The sequence below is a fragment of the Dipodomys merriami genome, unplaced genomic scaffold (genome assembly GCF_024711535.1).
Source record: "Dipodomys merriami isolate MVZ:Mamm:240054 unplaced genomic scaffold, mDipMer1.0.p SCAF_56, whole genome shotgun sequence".
Lineage (NCBI taxonomy): Eukaryota > Metazoa > Chordata > Mammalia > Rodentia > Heteromyidae > Dipodomys > Dipodomys merriami.
In genome coordinates, this window is record NW_027206135.1 from 8,244,938 (window position 1) to 8,264,487 (window position 19,550).

The 19,550-nt window shown below is 36.0% G+C and overlaps 2 protein-coding genes across 2 annotated transcripts in view; both read left to right on the forward strand.

Annotated features, from left to right (window-relative positions):
- Positions 1 to 7,935: 7,935 nt before the first annotated feature.
- Or6k2 (olfactory receptor family 6 subfamily K member 2) lies at positions 7,936 to 8,883 on the forward strand. Its single transcript, XM_070000064.1, has one exon. The coding sequence runs from the start codon at positions 7,936 to 7,938 to the stop codon at positions 8,881 to 8,883; it is 948 nt and encodes a 315-aa protein (XP_069856165.1).
- A 7,842-nt stretch (positions 8,884 to 16,725) lies between these two features.
- Positions 16,726 to 19,550, forward strand: part of Spta1 (spectrin alpha, erythrocytic 1) — a 63,284-nt gene continuing 60,459 nt past the window's right edge. Inside the window, exons 1-2 of the mRNA XM_069999975.1 lie at positions 16,726 to 16,805; positions 18,431 to 18,667. Coding sequence (XP_069856076.1) covers positions 16,782 to 16,805; positions 18,431 to 18,667 — 261 coding nt within the window. The 5' untranslated portion in view covers positions 16,726 to 16,781. The remainder of the gene's footprint in view (positions 16,806 to 18,430; positions 18,668 to 19,550) is intronic.

Genomic DNA, 19,550 nt, shown 5'->3' on the forward strand with positions numbered 1-19,550 from the left:
TTGCAGCATTATTTACCATAGCTAAGATATGGAACCAACCCAGATGCCCCTCAGTAGATGAATGGATCAAGAAAAATGTGATATATGTATATATATATAGAATTCATATCTATATAATATATATACATATATATATGTATGTATTGGAATTCTATTCCTCCATCAGAAAGAATGACATTGCCCCATTTGTTAGGAAATGGAAAGACTTGGAAAAAAATTATATTACGTGAAGTAAGCCAGGCCCAAAGAAACATACGTCCCATGCTTTCCCTTATTTGCAATAACTAGTACATGTATAGGACAAGCAGAAAAGGGCAAAAGCTATGTACATATGACCAGATAAGATGATGTTAAGCGAAATGAACCCCAAGATAGGGACACAAATATCTTTTTTCTTTCTTGCTATTGTTTCTAACCTATTTTTAATGTACCATGTGATTTTTTTGTTTCATTGTTTGCCCCCTCCCCCCCCCCCACGATACAACCCCTGCTTTCACTGTATTTGATATTGCTGCCCTGCATCTTGTGTATACACTCCTCTAATTTGGGGAGGGGAATGGAAAAAACAAAATGCTTAAATAAGGATATAAGTTGACCCATTTTAACAATGACATGTAGAAAACACTATGTTGAAAATGAACTTTACACCCTCAGTGGGGGGGGAGTAGTCATGGAGGTGGGAGGGAAAGTATGGTAATGGGAAAACAAAGGAGAAGACAGCATTGCTCAATAGGAAATGTACTCATTACCTTGCTTGTGTAACTGTAATCCCTCTGTATAGCATTTTTGCAATAAAACCGTAAAACAAAAATAGATAAAAGTATTTTGAGGCAAGTAAAACTGTAGGAACTGTTTCAGTCCATTTTGCTAACATTGTGACTAATATCTGAGAGAATTATTTCAGAGAAACAACTGAAGGAGAAAGGATTTATTTTGGTGCATATTTTCAAATTTTCAGTCCCTGATTACTTGGCCCCATTCTGTGTACCTGTAGTGAGGCAGAGTTTCATAGTGGAGAAGGCATAGGAGATCAAAGCTGTTTACCTTAGGAAAGCCTGGCCTGGCACAGAGAGCAAGTGTGTTTTTGTTATCCAGCTTCTTTTTTTCCCTTTTAGGTTTCAGTCATCTGGGCCTTAAGCCTATTAGACTAATAACAGATAGCCTACATTTATGGTAACTCTCTCCCTCTTGTCTGTAAAAATTCCCTCACAGGTATTCCCAGAGGTATAAATTGCTAATGTTCTAGATACCATTCAATCTAATCAAGTTGTCACTTAAAATCAACTACCACAAGTTCACCCTTGTTTTAGTCTGACATTCAAACATGTTTCCTGGTTAATCTCCAAATAAATGACAAGGTCATGATTCTACCTAACATGATAGGTAACTGTGCTGCATACAACTGAAAACCTGTTAATTCCTTTCCCAGAGTCCCAACAGTTGCAGTATTGACCCAAAATCCAAGCTCAAAGTCTCCTCTGAGGCTGAAGGAAAACTCTTATCTACAAATCCCTGTAAAATGAGAAAAGAAGTTAAGTTCCTCTATAATACAATGGTGGGATAGAGTTCACCTTCCCATCACACTAGAGGAGAATGATGGTATAGAAAGGAGATATGAGACCAAAACAAGACTGAAACTTATGATGGACAAAAATCTTGTATATCCATTGTCTGCCATCTGGGGTACATCATGGCAGGATGGAGCTACAAAAGGTTTGAAAGTCCCACTCTTAGCCTTTCCAATTGTAGCCCTCATGGTCTTCTCTCTTTTGGGCTGGCTCTGCTCATTGTTAATGGCTTTCCTCAGCAGACACAGAACATTTATTCTATGTTCCTGGCATCTTCCCCCTTCCTATAGTTTTAGATTCACATTCACAGCTTCACACTTTATCCTTTCAGGAACTTCTTCCAAGAATTCCTGCACTCATACACTGCTTGGCATTCTAGGTTTTGCTTTGAAATCTGGTCCATAGCCTCCATGTACTCTGCGTTCCTTCAAAACCATCATCAATCACATGGATCATGCTAATATGCTCCACATCTGGCTGCCAACTCAAGCAGTAGCTGTGCCTCTTTAGACAGCAACTCCCATAGTCTTTGAATGTCTAAAGGTTTAACCATGGGTAAATAATCCTTAGTGGAGCCCTATGATAGTGGGCTGCCTCAGTGACACATTCTTCCTAAGAGAAAACCTTTTCAATAAATTTATACCTTCTCAGCCTTGGCCCTGCATTGGAAAGGTTCACACTGGTTCATAAAGTGTTTGCAAAGCAATTTCTATGTTGTCCCAGAGCCAATTACTTGGTTCCTTTTTTAATGGTGTTCTTTGTAAAATATAACACTCTTTGTAAAAAAAAAAAATAACCTTGTAAAATATAACACTATAATGTTCAATGTGCTATTTTTGCCCAAACTTAAGATTTTCCAGATCTTTCCATTCATGTATCATTTTTTAACTCATCCTCTCACCAAGGGCACAGATAACCTGTAGACAAGTCCTTTGCCAAAATGGCCTCCAGTCCAATCCTCATGAGAGTCCTCAGAAGCAGTCTTTACTGTCAGCGTTATATAAGAACAAATGATGGTATATGATAACAAATCTTCTCACACAAAATCACTCAAATTTGCTGGAAAATTAATGTGATGACAAAGATCATGAATCAGTGACAGGGGAGCAGGAGCAATTACAGAAGTTTAAGAAGGAGATGGGAGAAGGTAACATAAAAACTGTCAACCTTTGATGAAAAACATCAACCTTTCATTACTTTGTGGTGAAAAATTAGAAATTTTCAAGAGTTTCAGCAGAATCATTAAACATGATTTGAACAGAGCCCCTGTGAATATTTTCAGAGACAAGATTTGACATTTTTCATTTTCCCCTCTTAAATTACCAAGATCTTTGAACTAACAAACTTTAATAGAAATAATTCCATGTTCTATTCATTTTCTAACTTACAATATTGATATTATCAGGAAATTACCTTCCACATCTTCCACTTTTGCTTTTTATTTTAAAAAATAACAGAGTACCATGTCAGCTGTTTTTCTTTATGGTGATCTCCTAACACTACAACTAGGTAGAAAATGGCTAGAAATTTTGGAATAAGTTTGCCTATCATTTCATGTCACACAGTCAAGGAAATTCTAGTGGAGAATAGGGTACCTTTCAGCTTGAAAACAAAATCATTTTCAAAAGTTTCAGAGCAAAATGTGAAAGAATAAATGAAAAAAAATAAATGAGAATTTTGAAAAATTGAAAAATAAACATGAATTCTGTGTGCTCATAAAAATAACCAAAATAATTCTGTTCAGCCACTTTTTCATTCCAGATAATTAACGCACACAATTTGACTTACTCAGAATGATATAATACTTATAAGTCAATTAAGTAAAGGTTGAGAGTGATATAGAAACAATCTTGATGGGAGTAGCATAAAATTATTAATTCACTTTGTTTGAGGATTGTCTTCCTCAAACGTTTATTACATCTTTTCTCAAAGAAATAAAACAGTAGTAAATCAGGAGAAAAGGTTAAAAATGGGTAAAAAATCAACATCATTAGCTGAAGTATTATTTCTAAACTTTACAATGACACCAAATAAATCATTCAAAAGACCAATCATGTTCTTCAAAATAAGCTGAATGACTCAAGAAGTAGAATGCAAGCCTAACTCCCTCTTGTCATTGTTCTATGGGTTTCTACTCCTTTACTATATCAACATCCCTTGGGTCTTCTGTATTTTCATTTGTTAAAAAAAATCAACTCAACCATAAGTGCCAGAGAAAGAGAAATAAAAACAAACAATGAAAACTAGTGTTATTCTGTTGCCTAGAGGTCCCAAGATATTTCATTTGGACAGGACTGGAGTTTCTGGGGATTGGAGTTTCCCTAATTACTCGTCTGAGATGTTTTTCCTAATTGGATGGTTGTTTTTCTACTTGAGTCATTCCTGTAGAATTCCCAAGAGAGTCTATTGTATCATTCTAGCAACTACTTATGTTCAGGAAAAGACATGAATAAATATTTTAAAAGACCAAGAGGAGGAGGAGAGTGAAAGTGTGTCCAAGGAGACTACAACCTATCTGTTGATGAAGGAAATTCAGTTTAGACAGAGGAATCAGGGTAGACACGCAACAGAAGAGCAGCTCTATAGCCTACATTAGGGAAGGTAGAATCTTCACTCATGTTCATTCCAGCTCTGGATCCCAACAGCTGCAAGGTCAGTGAGCTACAGAAAAGTAAATGGAGAAAGAACAATATATATGCATCATAACCCAACAGACAGTCACAATAGATCTGTACATAGTCTAAGTATTATTTGGGAAGATTTTGGTAAAGCTCCAAGGGTTGCTTGAAAACCACAAATGATCGTTGAGACTGATTTCTGAAATGATTAGAAACACATGCTCCAATTTCACTGAGCTTATCATTAGCTAATGTTGGATGAAGACAAAAAGCACTTTCAATGGCAAAGCTAATTTTTCAGTTCAGATTTTCCTTCTTCTGTCTTTGGCTTAAAGGCATCTCTAGAGATTAAAAAGGGCACTATCCTGAAATGTTTTCAGAGTGTCTGTTTTGACTCAGAGATCTTTGACCCATTTGCAGTTGATTCTGGTGCAGGGTGATATATAAGGATCTAGCTTTAGTTTTCTACAAGTAGTTAACCAATTTTGCCAGCACCATTTACTGAAAAGGCTGTCTTTCTTCCATAATGCCTGCTTTCACTGTATTTGATGTCGGTATAATTTGAGGAGGGGAAGGGAAAAAACAAATCGTTTAAATAGGGATACAGGTGGACCCATTGCAACAATGAGATGTTGTTATGTCAAAAAACGAACTTTACAACCTTGGGGGCAGGGGAGGAGATGGGAAGGGATAGGAAGGGGAAACAAAGGAGGAGGCAACAATGCTTGATAAGAAATGTACTCATTATCTTACCCATGTAATTGTAACCCCTCTGTACGGTATTTTCACAATTAAAAAAAAGAAAAAAGAAAAAAAGAAAAGAGGCACCAGTCTGTTTAGAAAGCAACTTCTGCAACTAGTGTCTTTCTAACTTCTTAGAACTTTGTTCTCAGGTGCATAGTTAGTCTTGCTAAAGACTGTTGAGGATGTGAAGAATTATATATCAGCTATGTATGTGAAAAATTAAGAAAAGTAAGAGTATCTTTAAAAGAATAAACTTGTAATGCACAGGTATAGATAAGCAGGATACAGCCCCACACCTCCACCAACTCCCACCTATGTGCATATGTATCATAAGGAAGAGAAATGGATAAATAGAAACACAGTATTGTGTTTTGAAAACCAAGACAGACATGTATAGTTCTTGTTTAGGAACTAGGAAGCAGAGTTTGGAAGGGAAATAAAAAGTAAGTAAGTTACAGGCATGGAATAATAACACTTCTGTTTAACTGGATGGGTAAGTAGCATGTTGCCATAGCAACCGGAGATGGCTTTGTTTTCTACAAAATGTAGCCAAATAAAACCAGTATAATATTAAAAGATGATGCTTACTATGGTTTCTAAATAAAGAGTGTAATGGGGACTTGATCACATAATCAATTAACAAATAAGGAAGATAGTGGAAATAGAAATTGATTTGGCAAGAAAAAATAAAGAAAAATGATACATTTGGTTTGGAAACTGAGAAGATAACAGACATAAAAATGAGTAAACATGGCCCTAAGTTCACACAGCTAAATATAAATAAGCAAGCAAAATCCTTTTATAGCACATAAAAAATAAGATGATGATTGTGAATAAATAAAAGGCTCCATTGTTAAGCAAAGAATGTTAGTAGAGAATTTGAGTGTGTGTGTGTGTGTGTGTGTGTGTGTGTGTGTTCTAAGTCTGCAATAAGATAATGGTAAGAAAGTAAAATTTTGTGATATTTTGTTTCTTTTGTATGTTCTTCCCCCATGGTACAAACCCTGTTGTCAGTGTGTTTGATTCTGGTGCCCTGCATCTTGTATATACATTTTTTTCTAATTTAGGAAGGGGAAGGGAAATAACAAAATGCTGAAATAAGGATATAGGATGGCCCATTGTAATAATGAGATGTATAAGATAGTATGTTGAAAATGAACTTTACAACTTTGCGGGGGGGGGGGAGAGGGGAGATGAGAGGGAGAAGTTGGGGAGGTGGGGAGGAAAGGGATGGTGGGGGAAATATAAATATAAAGGAGGGTGTAACAATGCTTAATAGGAAATGGACTCATTACCTTGCTCATGTAACTGTAACCCCTCTGTATAGTATCTTTACGAAGAAAAATATATATTAAAAAAACAATTGTGGAAGGGGCTCAAGGAGAAAACTGATGCATTTGTAAGATTGACCTTAAGGCAGGCAGTGGAGGCTTGTGTAGAGACAATGATTTTCAAGCAGAGACTTTTAGGCTTGCATTAACACCCTACTAGTGTTATGACTAGAGATCCAATTAGGATAAAGACTGTAGATAAAATATATTGTTCATGTAGCAAGAAAATTAAGTTCAAACAACCTGGATGATGCATTTGGTTTGAAACTGAGGAGGCAATAGACATAAAAAAGAGGAAATTGGTTTATAGGTGAATAAAAATCAGAAAGGCAGTAAACTCATTGAGTGCAGAAGGTACATAACATGGTACTTCAGACTGTGTATCTTAAACAACCAAAATTTATGCCCTCATTATCCTGGGGACTAGAAGCCTGAAATAAAAGTTTTGATTGGGTGTTTTCTCCTGGGGCCTTTCTCCCTGGCTTATATCTTCTCCCTGTGTGCCCCTATGGCCTTACTTCTGAAGCTGGTTGCATCCCAATCTCTTCTCACAAGAACATCAGTCATACTGAACAAGTAGGACTTACCTTAATGCCCTATTTCAACTGAATTATCTTTTCAAAGATTCTAGTCAGGTCATAATAGGAAGTTTAGCTCAAAATGTAGCTTGTAAGTATGAGAGTCCTGAAGAAAATGTGGGACTCAAGGAAGAGATCCAAAATAAGGAATTCTAGAGTCACATTAACTCAGATTAATAAAAGGCCAATAGAAGTTGATGGTTTTGACTAAATGTAATATTGAAATGAACAAGTCTTCTGTGTAGAAGGAAATATAGAAAGAGAAGCAAAAAATGAAAACAGAATTTGAATTATCTTCATAGCTGGAAGGTAGAAAATGGAAAAGGAAATGATAGAGAGAATTTTGAGGCTTGGGGAAGCAATAATGAAAGTTGAGGGTAAGTAATTTATTTAAAGAAATTCAGAAAATCCATATGTGTTATGCATTAGAAAAAGATGCTAAAAAGATGTGTTTTTCTCCAAAATAAGATATAAATATAGTTGGTGGCAGAAGATAATAAAATGAAACAAATAATTGTGAAATGGGCATAAATGAATAGGACAATGCATTAATATATGTGATATTTATATTGTACTCAGTTAAAGTCTCTATCTCTAAACTCCTACTAAGCCATGCATATGATTCTACTAATGTAGCCCATCAGTTATAGCTTAACGTATTGCTTCCATAAATTATTTCATTTGATCAAGTGTTTCTAGTAGAAAGTACTTTTGAAATTACTCTACCTTGAAAGTTAGTAAAGTCTAAAAGAAGGTAGAATGTTCCATTTAAAAAAGATAAAATAGCATTAAAATATTCTCAGACATGTTGAGTTTGAAACTCTCAGCAATTTTAACAAACACGCTTACTGATTCTGACTCATGCTCCTGTTTGAGAATCACTGGTTCAAAACATTAGTTGTATTTTCTGACTGCATTTTCCCCCATACCAGACTTTAGTTCTACATCAACATGGGATACAGAAAATCTCATTTCTCATTTCTCTTCTTCTACATCCCCAGTTCAGGGGTCTAACAAAAGGCTGCCTTTTGGTAAGTGTAATTCCTCTCAGACCTAGAGTAGATGCTTTCTAGAAAACCTCACTTCCCATTTGGAGATGGAGAACTGCAATCGGACTACTGCTCAAGAGTTCATCTTCTCAGCTTTCCCTGATTCCTGGGGAAATTCTGTCATCTGCTTCATTCCGCTGCTCTTCATCTATTCTTTCATTATTGTTGGAAACCTTGTTATCATCACTGTGGTCCAGCTGAATTCTCACCTCTACACGCCAATGTACTTGTTTATCAGTGCCCTTTCGTTCCTGGAGATTTGGTACACCACAGCCACCATCCCAGCCATGCTCGCTAGCCTGCTTAGTAAAAGACGAAGCATTTCCTTAAATGGTTGTCTCCTGCAGATGTATTTCTTCCATTCCACAGGCATCAGTGAAGTTTGTCTCTTGACAGCTATGGCCTTTGACCGCTATCTAGCCATCTGCAGCCCTCTTCATTACCCTACTATCATGACCCCTAAGCTATGTGTCCAACTGACTTTAGGTTGCTGCATTTGTGGCTTTATCACACCCCTCCCTGAGATTGCCTGGATCGCCACACTGCCATTCTGCGGCTCCAATCACCTGGAGCATATCTTCTGTGACTTCCTCCCAGTGCTGCGCCTGGCCTGCACAGACACACATACCATCATCATGATCCAGGTAGTGGATATTGTCCATGCCGTGGAAATTATTACAGCAGTGATGCTCATTTTCATGTCCTATGTTGGCATTGTGGCTGTGATTCTACGTATTCGTTCAGCTGAAGGCCGCCGCAAAGCGTTTTCCACATGTGTGTCCCACCTCACCGTCTTTTTGTTGTTCTTTGGCAGTGTGGCCCTCATGTACCTACGCTTCTCTGCCACCTATTCTTTGTTCTGGGATACAGCTATTGCCCTGGCCTTTGCAGTTTTGTCTCCCTTCTTCAATCCCATTATCTATAGTCTGAGAAATAAAGAGATAAAAGAAGCTATAAAAAAACACATAGGTCAAGCTAAGAGTTTTTTTTCCTAAGACCAGGGACATCAAGTAAATTCTCAGCTCTCAAAAATCTGTCCTTTCCCTCCTGTCTTTTATTGAAATTTCACTCATACCTGAATTTGGTAGCTTGTTTTTCATTTTTATTCAGTTCAACACATTTTGGGATCTGTGTTAAAGTTGATGTGACTCAAATGATTTGATTTCAAAAGACTCAAATGATTTCATTTTGTTGAAATGATCTGGGTAAACACTTAAATTGACACAAAACATTTCTTTGAGGTATGGGAAAATGGCTCAGTTCGTAGAGTGCTGACTTAGCATGGCCATGGCATTAAGATCAAGCTCTAGCACTTCAAAAATAAAAACCAACCCAACCACACAAGAATAATAAAACAACAACAAAAACAGCAAAAGAGAAACAACAAAGAAAAATAATTTGTGTGAGAGATGGCAAATTAAAACCAACTTCAGAACACTAAGTTGACCTCATGTTATCACCAAGGTACATAGTTGAAGAATATTCCTCATTTCTATATTGAATATTCAAGTATTGATCAATATGTAATCTAACTTATGTGTCTCATAATTGAACTTTGTTCATAAGAGAAACACTTCTTCTTCATTGTGATCACATGCATTGTATATATTACATAATAAATCTGACAAGAATTTGTGAACTTAACAAACAGCATCACCATGCTACATTTTGATTGTTAAGTCAATTGGTCGGCTCTGTTGAAAATCAATTGGGTTTTCAAGTTCTTTTCTCCTTTCAGGATTCTGGACTTCTCATTATCTTACCAGGTTGAGGATTCTTCCCTTGGTTGATTTTTTTTTTGCATTGGCTTCATAAAGAGTTTTTTTTTTCCTCCAGACCTCATACCTCAGTTGGGATAGGATAAAGCTTATTACTATGCAAATGTTGATAGATTTAAAAAATAAAACAAACAAACCTTCCCCATCCTCCAACACAAATCTTCTGGCTGTCAGCCTAATTTCACCACTCCTCTGTGTGACATGGTTGATTAGAAAATGAAGTGTTATATTTGTACCAACCATAGCACAGCTTGTAGTTCTATCAACCACAAGTCCCATATGACACCTACCACTGGTTTCTCAATGATGTACTGAAGAGTTGTATACCTTCCTATCTTGAATGAGAATAGCTCTGGGGTCACCTAAGAAGTTAAAAATAGTAAGCTGTGGCCAAGAAATAGAGGGTTGAAGGATAGAGTAGCATACTCACCGGACACTGTATAAAATGAGCTATATAACTTGTGGGCAAGGATGGAAGGGAAAAACTGGGAGAAAGTGAAGGAAGGGGTCACATTGTCACAAAAGAAGTATACTTATTAAACAGTGACACTGCTGTACATCACCTTTATAATAACAATAAAAATCTAGTTTAAAAAATGTTCTTCCTTAGAAGGTAATATATAGGCAATGACTAACACAAGTGTAGGAAAAGAAGTACAGGTATTTCAAGGAAGTATGGTTTAGGGAGAAATAATTCAAAGGCTCTGAATTAGGATCATTCCATGTGGCATACAGACAGAATGATAGGTGATTACGGTGAAATGGGATAGGGAGTAAGAAAAATCAGTGCGGGTCAGATCACATGCGAACTAAAAGACCATTGTAACAACTTCTGGATTTCACTTGGAGTAAAATGTGAAGCAATTGGAAGGTTTACAGTACACATGTGATATCATCTAATTTGCTTTGTAATAGGATCTTTTTCACTGTTATACTGGTGATAGACCAAACGAGTCTAAAGAGAGAAAAAGAAGACAAGATTTAAACGCACTTCAAAAATCCAATTAAGGATTGATGACTTGGACTAAGGTGGCAACATGAATGTGATAAGAAGTAATTGGATTCTGGGTAACTTTTAAAGATATAGCCAAGAGAATTTGTTTACAGGTTGGATATAGGGTCTGAGAGAGAAGAAACAAGATTGGCTGTAAGGAACCTGAGCTTAAATAACCAGAAGAATGATGATTCCTTTAAACTGTGATAAAGTGTTCGTCTCATTTTTGTGTTGATTTATGTTCTACCTCATCCCCCAAACTATTGGAGATCAAGTACTCCAATTATATCTTTTTCTTTTTGTACATTATTTGCTCACTTCACATAGGATATGCGCACCAAAAAGAATTCAACTAACCAAACTCCTCTCCAGGCAAAAAAAAAATGGCCACTTCTTTCTCCATTTTTAGAAATCAGGTAAAATCTGCAATGGTTACAAATCCAGCTTGCTCATCTTCCTATCTATCTGCAGCAGTTGGCTACCTGAGTCTTTTTTCTCTACATGGATAAGACATGATATAAAAAATGAAAACTTAATTGTCAAGAGAATACACAGGAGGGAAAATTAATCCAAGTAGAATCATTTGTAGGGGTGTATTCATCTTTTCAGACTGCTATAGCAAAATATCACAGACTAGGTGGCTTAAACAACAAAAATTCATACTCATGGTTCTACCTCTTGGATAACCTAAGAGCAAAATGGCAATCTGACATAGCCCCTTCATTTATTATTTTAATCCCAAAAAGAGGAACCTAAAATACAATTCTGCTTTGACATTTTCTCTGAACTATCAAAATAGAAATAAGCCTACTTCTCAGCATTTCTATAATATATTATTTAGGCCACTAATTCACATGATTTTAATTCTCTTCTATTCACACAAGTTCTGTGCCTCTTTAATTTTGTTGGGCTACTTTGAAGTAAGTGTATTATTTTGTTCATCACAATATCCCCAGTGTCTGATGGATGTGTATTTGGCAATAGTTTACTGAAAAAGTTAATAGATAATTAGGGGTAAACTTTATCTCCTAAAGTTCTATAAGGGGAAAATAAGTCAAACTATTTTGTCATTCAACAGTGAAAGTCAGGGGAAACATCAAGATTTGTGGGTTTTCTTAAAGAAATGAAATGAAATAAATAAGCAGAAAAATAAAGTTAAAAGGAGAGAAAAAGAGAGTGAAGGTAAGAAAAGGAAAGAATTCTGCTTTTTTTACTACAGAATTGCAAACTGGAATATTATAAAATTTCAACCACAGCCAGGCATTAGTGGCTTATATCTGTAATCCTAGCTACTCAGGAGGCTGAGACCTGAGGATATTGGTTCAAAGCCAGCCCAGGCAGGAAAGTCCATAAGACTCTTATTGTCAATGAATTTCCAAAAAGTTAGAAGTGAAGCTGTAGTTCAACTGGTAGGACACTAGTCTTGAGCACGAAAAGCTCAGGGAAGTCATAGGTTCAAGCCCTAGGACCAGCACACACACACACACACACACACACACACACACACACACATACTAAAATTTCAGCTAGACTTAAGGACTTGAAATCCTGAGAATTAAATTAGATAACTACAAAAATACTTTCATTTTTTTTACATAGTGTATCTACTGTCATGACCCATTTACTAGTCAATAATCAGAGAAATAAAATATAAAATTTCAAACTCCTAGCTGATAGTGGAGGTGTTACTTATGATTATACAAAACTCTAGAGGCTAAAGCAGGAGAATCATTTTTGAGGCCAACTGAGGCTACACAGAAACTTCACGGCTGGTTTGGCTTAAACTCTGACATAAAAATAAATAAGCAAGTAAATAAATAATTAAAAAGTAAGTAAAAACAACAAATTACTGAGAAAAAATAGCATTACATGAAAATTAATTCATCTTAGTTGGTAAATGAGCAGAGAAAGTCAGACTCCAAATAAAACACAATAAATAAGGCTTATATTTTTGTCTAAATAGATCTTGGAGCCTCTGAGCCCAGAAGAAGATCAACCAGGTCTGAGGCCTGAGCAGGGCTGATACAAGCTGCTCAGTGCTGATTACTTTACTGTACGAAGGAGAGCCCTGCCCAGAACTGATAACCATGGACAAGAAAGACAGCCCTTCATATTACCCTACCTTTGTCAAAGTGTATAAAATTCTTCTCTTTAAAAAAGAGTTCTTATTTTAAAATTGTCCAACTGTTGACCCCAACATGTCAGAACAGTAAATAACACATAAATCCAAAGATCTTTTTTCAGTCAACTGAAATGAATTCATCACCTCAGATCTTCTAAAGTCCCTTGCCTCTTAACTTTATTTTAAAAATGTACACACATACCCAGGTGCTGGCATCTCATGCATGTGTAATCCTACCTACTCAGGAGGCAGAGATCTGAGGATTGCAGTTGAAAGCCAGCCCTGACAGAAAAGTTCCTGTGAGACTCTTATCTCCAATTAACCACTCAAGAAAACCAAAAGTGGAGCTGTGGCTCAAAGTGGTAGATTACTAGCCTTGAGCAAAAAGAGCTCAAAGACAACAACAAAACACAAAAACAAAACAAAAAAAATGTACACACTTCTCAAATGCAAATCTCTAATCAAAAAGTAGAATGCCTTGCATTCTTTATCTGAGTCTTTTCTAATCAGGCTCTTCATGTGATCAGGACCAATGGGATTTCTTGAGAAACAACAGAAGTACTAAGAGAGTCAGAGCTTGAGGTTGTTAAGTCATCAAGGAAAAGATTGCTCTCATCCTGTCTTTCAAGCTATCCCAAGGACATGCTTTAACACTCGTACCATTAAGGATAAAGAATATTTAGATTTTGAAGACTTATATGTCTATTTCAAAAGAATAGGAATACCAGGTAGGACTACATTTAAAGTTAGCAACTTCCGAAATAATAGCTAAAGAGCTGTCTGAGTAACCCTTATAATGAGTCTCTCATGGCTACAATGACTGAAAAAGAACTTTTTAAATTTATCTGTTTTATTTTATCAAGCCTCTTCCCTGATTCTCTCCTTGCTTTAGCATCACTTTCTTGCTCCAAAGATGATTCTTATCTTATTTTTAAAATATAGTAGGCACACTTAACCTGAACTCTACATTAAAAAATAGTTTAAACATACCTGCTATATTATCATCATTAATGCAACATTGTATAACGGCATAAAGATATATAATGTATCTCAAGAACTTAATCATTTGCATAACTGAAACTCTGTACCCTTTCTACTAGTCCCCTTCTGCTCTCCGCTTCTATGACTCAATTATTTTTATATGCTTTATGTTAGTGGTTTGCATATCCTTCTGTGACTAGCTTATTTTACTTAGTATAAGTTCCCCAAGGTTTATACTATTGTCTCAGATGTCATGACTTCCTTCACTTTAAACACTAAATAATATTTTATTGCCTTTATATATAAAATTTCTTGTCTATTCATCTACTAATGGTTATTTTGGCTATTTCCATATCAGAGAAAGACAATCTCTGTCTCTCTGTCCCTTTGTCTCTGTTTCTGTCTCTCTATCTCCCCTAATTACTGATGTTGATCACTTATTAGTATACCTGTTGGACACAACTATGTCTTCTCTAGAGAAACATCAATTTAAGCCCCATGCTCACTTCTATTTTCAGTGCAGGCATTACAACAGGGCTGTGTGCATGCTAGAGCAGTCCTCTATCACTAATTCTCTGTCTATTTTTCATTGGATTTTTGTTATTATTTTTCTATTTATTGAGCTAAGGAAATTCATGATATGCTTTGTATATTAACCCTTTCTCAAATATAAGCAAGTTCATTTTATTCTGTTGTATAGGTTGCCCTTATATTTGGTTGCTTGCTTCCTTTACAAGGCAGAAGCTTTGTGGTTTGATCCAGCATTGTTTGTTGATTTTTGCTTTTGTTTCCATATTGTAGAAATCATTGCTAAAATTAATTTCATGAGCTTCCCCAATGTTTTCCTCCAGGAGTTTTATATACATCCATTATATCTAATAAAATTTGGCACTAAAAGTGAATATGTGTTTGGCAAGTATGCCAATTGTACATGTTCTCTGCCTAGAACTAAGCTGAGGAGGGGAAATTATCTTCACCCAAGAGACAAGAACCAACTTTTTTGAATACCTTCCACAAGATTAATTTGCATTCATTCATAATTTTTACAAGATTCTATAAGATGTAGATTCCATTTTATATGAAAATATGGCCTGAAATAGTCTCCTCCTATACTTAATAGCTTTTAGGTATTCAATTATGAGTCAACCCCAAGTCAATATAATCATTGTGCCATTCTGATTCTCTTTGATTTTAAGCAATCTTTTCCTGGTGTACTAATATTTTCACTTCAGTTCCCTATAGTCCAGGATCATGTCATAATGAAATAAGGATACTGGAGCTAAGTAATGCCCATCCTGGCATCTTAATAGAAGTAAACAGACGATGAGAACTTTCTGAGAACTCCAGAGGTGAGAGGACATTCTTTGGTTTGCAGATGTGTCTGAGTTTTGAGCTCCAGGAAACTCATGATCCCTCTAGGAAATTGGGGTCCTTATTGCCCTCTATCGTTCCCCCGGAAAGTCTTCTCTGCCTGTGTATAACAATTTTACTAGAAATAACTATCCTCATCTAGCTTGCTTTGTTTTAGTTATAACACTTTCATTAAGGCTGTCAAGGCTTTGTCTCCACCCTAAGCACATGCTTTTTGTCTTTAAAAGCTGTGTGCTAGCTCTGTTCTGGGCTGCAGATCTTTGGGACAGGAGTCTATCTGTAGACTGCCAGTGTTCTAATAAACACTTCTGATTTGACCTCTCAAAATGTGGCTTCTCTGTTTTCTCATCATACAATAATCAAAAGTAGCAAACATGGTGATCACACACATATGTGTATGTCTATGTATGTATATATATATATATATATATATATATATATGCTGTATATGTGTGTGTATTTAATTAGCCAGCCAGAAGGACTGATTATCATGAAATAAAATGGTCTCTTCAACACATAGTTTGGGGGAAAATTGTATATCAACCCAAAACACTGAAATTGGACTCAAACATCAACTCTAATCAGAATAAAGGTTTAAATGTAAGAGATGTATAGAACTGCCAAATGGAAATACAGCACAAGTTTCATGACACTGGTCTTAGAAATGGCCTCTGGGACACAGGAACAAAAAAGTATAAGCAAGAAAAGCAGAGAATGAAGCTGGGTGTGGATATTCCTCTGCTTTGAAGAAGGGTATAAACCTTTTCAATTGTTTTCTTATTTTGGGGTTTTCACTTTAGTAAGGCAGCATCAAAGAATTATGAAAAGTATTTATGCCTCCATTAAAGTATTTTTCCTCCATTAAAAAGAGATTGTAAAACCTTTTTCCTACACATTAGATATTAGTCTTATTTTTAAATGTTCTGAGATGCTATTCAATAGTTGGTCAGATGAAATACACATTCATACCTTCCCTTTTTGTTCCTTCTGTTGAAATGCTTACGGGTACATCTGTATCATATTTTTGAAACCTCATATATTAGGCCATAAATAAAATATTTTAGGAAAACCTCTGCAGCAAAAGTTGGTATAATTCATTAGAGGATCTTAAATACCCACATTTGGGTATTGAGAAAGATATTGAGTTATCTTTTCTGGAAACAGATATAGCAAGAATCTATATGTGCCGAGTTCTTCTACTTCTGTGTTACAAAGAGGCAGAAACATGAGGAATACAAGATTCTTCCTTGATTTGTTAACCCTCAGACATCACGAAATCTAAAACTAATCAAAAAACTAAAACACACTCTTAACATGTCTATAGCTGGTTTTTATTCCTACTCTTTTATCTGCAAATTTGGCTTTCATTTAGTTTTTGGAAATCCTGCTGAGAAACTGAAAGCCTTCATTTCCCCCATCCAAGCTGCTGAGTCACCTTGTCTGTCAAAGTCAGCCTCTGCCTCAGCTGAGTAGCTGCGTATGCCTTCTATAGATAATGTGGAATGTCTCTGGTTGGCGGAATATTGAGACTTTTTTTTTCTTTACTACATTCACATTTCTGGCATCTCTGTTGAATTAGATGAGACATCTTTCTGTCTTTTCCCTACATATATTTTTCTCTTCCCAAATTCCAGACCATTAGGAAAGATGGAGCACCTTGCCAAGGAAACCGTGAGTACAGAATTCAATTGTCTTCAATGCAATTCATCCTTAAGTATACTAGGAAAGCTGCCCCCCTTTGAGCATCCTGTATTATTGTTAACAGATTCATTAGAATTGTTCTTCTTTGACTTTTAAAAAATTATTTATTTTATTTTTTTATTTTTGGGTCTGGCCTGAACTCTGGGCCTGGGCACTGTCCCTCAGCTCTTCAGCTCAAGGCTAGCGCTCTACCACTTGAGCCACAGCGCCACTTCCAGGTTTTTTCTTTTTGCTTATGTGGTGCTGAGAAATTGAACCCAGGGCTTCATGCATGCAAGGCAAGCGCTCTACCACTGAGCCACCTTCCCAGCCCTCTTCTTTGACTTTTAAACAGTAGTGAGTTTTAATTTTAACTATCCTTTCTGAATGTTTCACTTCAAACAATAACTTAGGATGTATATATCTCTACAACCACCAAGACTCAGTCAGCTTACATAGAGAGAAACTTAATAACTTGAGGCAAAATGATACATCAATAAGATTTCAGTCTCCCTGGAATGATTTAACTTTATAGCCATAGTGATTATTGCCACCCACAGGGAAGCAATTATGTTTAGAAAAACTGAAATTTAAACTCTCTGTTGAATGTTCTGGATAAAACAAGCCTAGAAAACAGGACCAATATTCTCATGCATGAAGCAGACCCAATGGATATTTTGCTGATCTTGTCACATATAGCCTGAATGCTATTTACTAAAGAAGAGAATTCTTTCATGTTATCCAACATAAAAATTAGGTGTAATATTCTAAATACCAATTATTGAAAAATAAACAATTTGAAGCTTATAGTAAGTAGGTAGAAGACATGCTGAATTCAGATTTGCAGTGTTTTTTGAAAGAAACCAAATAAAAATAGTATATAAATCGGCAACCATTGAGCTACATTTTACATGAGCTACATGATATATGGACTACATTTTTAAATACAGAAAGCAAATTTGTTTTTATATAATATAATTCATTAAATTAATTCTAGTTATTAAACTAAGTTCAGAATAATCAGCACTTGTCAGTGCCTTTTTAAGCACTAAAAAGGTAAAAAATGGATTAGGAGTCAATAAAATTACTTTTTTTGTACTGATACTGGTGCTTGAACACAGACCCTTGAGCTTCACTTGGCTGTATAACTCAAAGTTGTTGCTCTATTATTAGAGCCACACCTCCACTTCTGGATTTTTACTAGTTAATTGGATACATTATTTTAATCTATTTGAAATTCTGTGGTTAGCTTTGTCACCAGTCCAACTTCACTATATCAACAGAATAAACACTAAATATTGGCACACATCTGTATGAGTAGTATACATGATAAGAGTTATTACCTCACACAGTTAAAGTTATGCAAATTCACTTAGGCCTTCTAACAATAGGCTTTTATAGGCTTACATAAATCTTGGCATAGATTTCTCATGATGAGTAAATGCTTTGGGATACATAAGAGTGCAGTGAACAAAAGACTTGAGAAGTAGCCATAAATAAAAGCTTCCTTCCTTTCTTTTTTTCTTTATAAAATTTCACTTGGCACATAACAATTTTACATATATATGAGGCACTATGTGATACTTCCAAACACATAGAAACTTTTTAACTTGCAGGCTGCAGAAAGCAGTGGGCCAAAAGTTTTGGAAACAGCAGAAGAAATCCAGCAGAGGCGTGAAGAGGTGTTGAATCGGTACCAGAGGTTCAAGCAACGTGTTGCTGAGAGGGGTCAGAAACTTGAAGAGTCCTATCACTACCAAGTTTTCATGCGAGATGCAGATGACCTGGAAAAGTGGATCATGGAGAAACTCGAGATTGCAAAGGATAAGAGCTATGAGCCAACAAATATACAGGTCACCTTTCCACACAGTCCTTTAGAGTAGATCCAAAGAACTCTAGGGTGGGAAGCAGGAGGTTTTGTTTGCTTCATCTTAAAGTTGAAAGATGGATGTGAGTAAAATATGATATTATTTAGAAACAAATGAAACAAAGTTGAGGCATTGAGGTGGGAGGTTTAAGAATTAAATTGAAAGAAATAGATCAGAACATGAACATGCACATGCCAAGTTCTTCCAGTTCTACTCATCTCCTAAAGTGTCCAAGGGATGAGACTAAGGAAAGAAAAACTGGAGTCCATCAGTTGTTGAAAGCTCAGAACTGTTTCTTATAATGCACTTACACTCAAAATTCATATTCTTATCATGTAAAGGTACAGAGGGTTAATGGTAAGATAATGATGTAATATAGTGAACAGGTTATCAGTTAAAAACAACAATTCCACCTCTAAATATCCCATGTCTTTAACTTCTAAGATCTTACTTGCCAAGAAAACTCATTCCAAACAGAACAGTGACTGAATCATTCAAGAAATCTCAGACATACCAAGTGCTTTCAATGTTTTATTATAGTAAGTTTGGAATTATGGAAGTCAAGAATCTTCAGCGTTTCTGACGTATACTTCCTACCGTCTACACAACCAAAAGGTTTTCTAGATCTCCCTAAATTTCTACTCATGGCTCTTGGTGCAGAAGTTTTGTTTTGTTTTGCTTTGCTTTGCTTTTTTTTTCTCAGCAAGGCAAAATTTACTTCTGCAGAAAAGTGTCCTATCCAAAACTCTGGCAAGCAATCACACAGAGCAGACACGCTGTTCCCCTAGTCCCAGAGGTTTGGTAGAAACTTTTAGAGCTATCAGGTAACTAAGTATTATAGCATCTGACATAGATGTGGCCACCAGGA

What these genes read in the sequence shown, in the direction of transcription:
- Or6k2 (XM_070000064.1), top strand. Translation starts at nt 7,936, where the DNA reads ATGGAGAACTGCAATCGGACTACTGCTCAAGAGTTCATCTTCTCAGCT.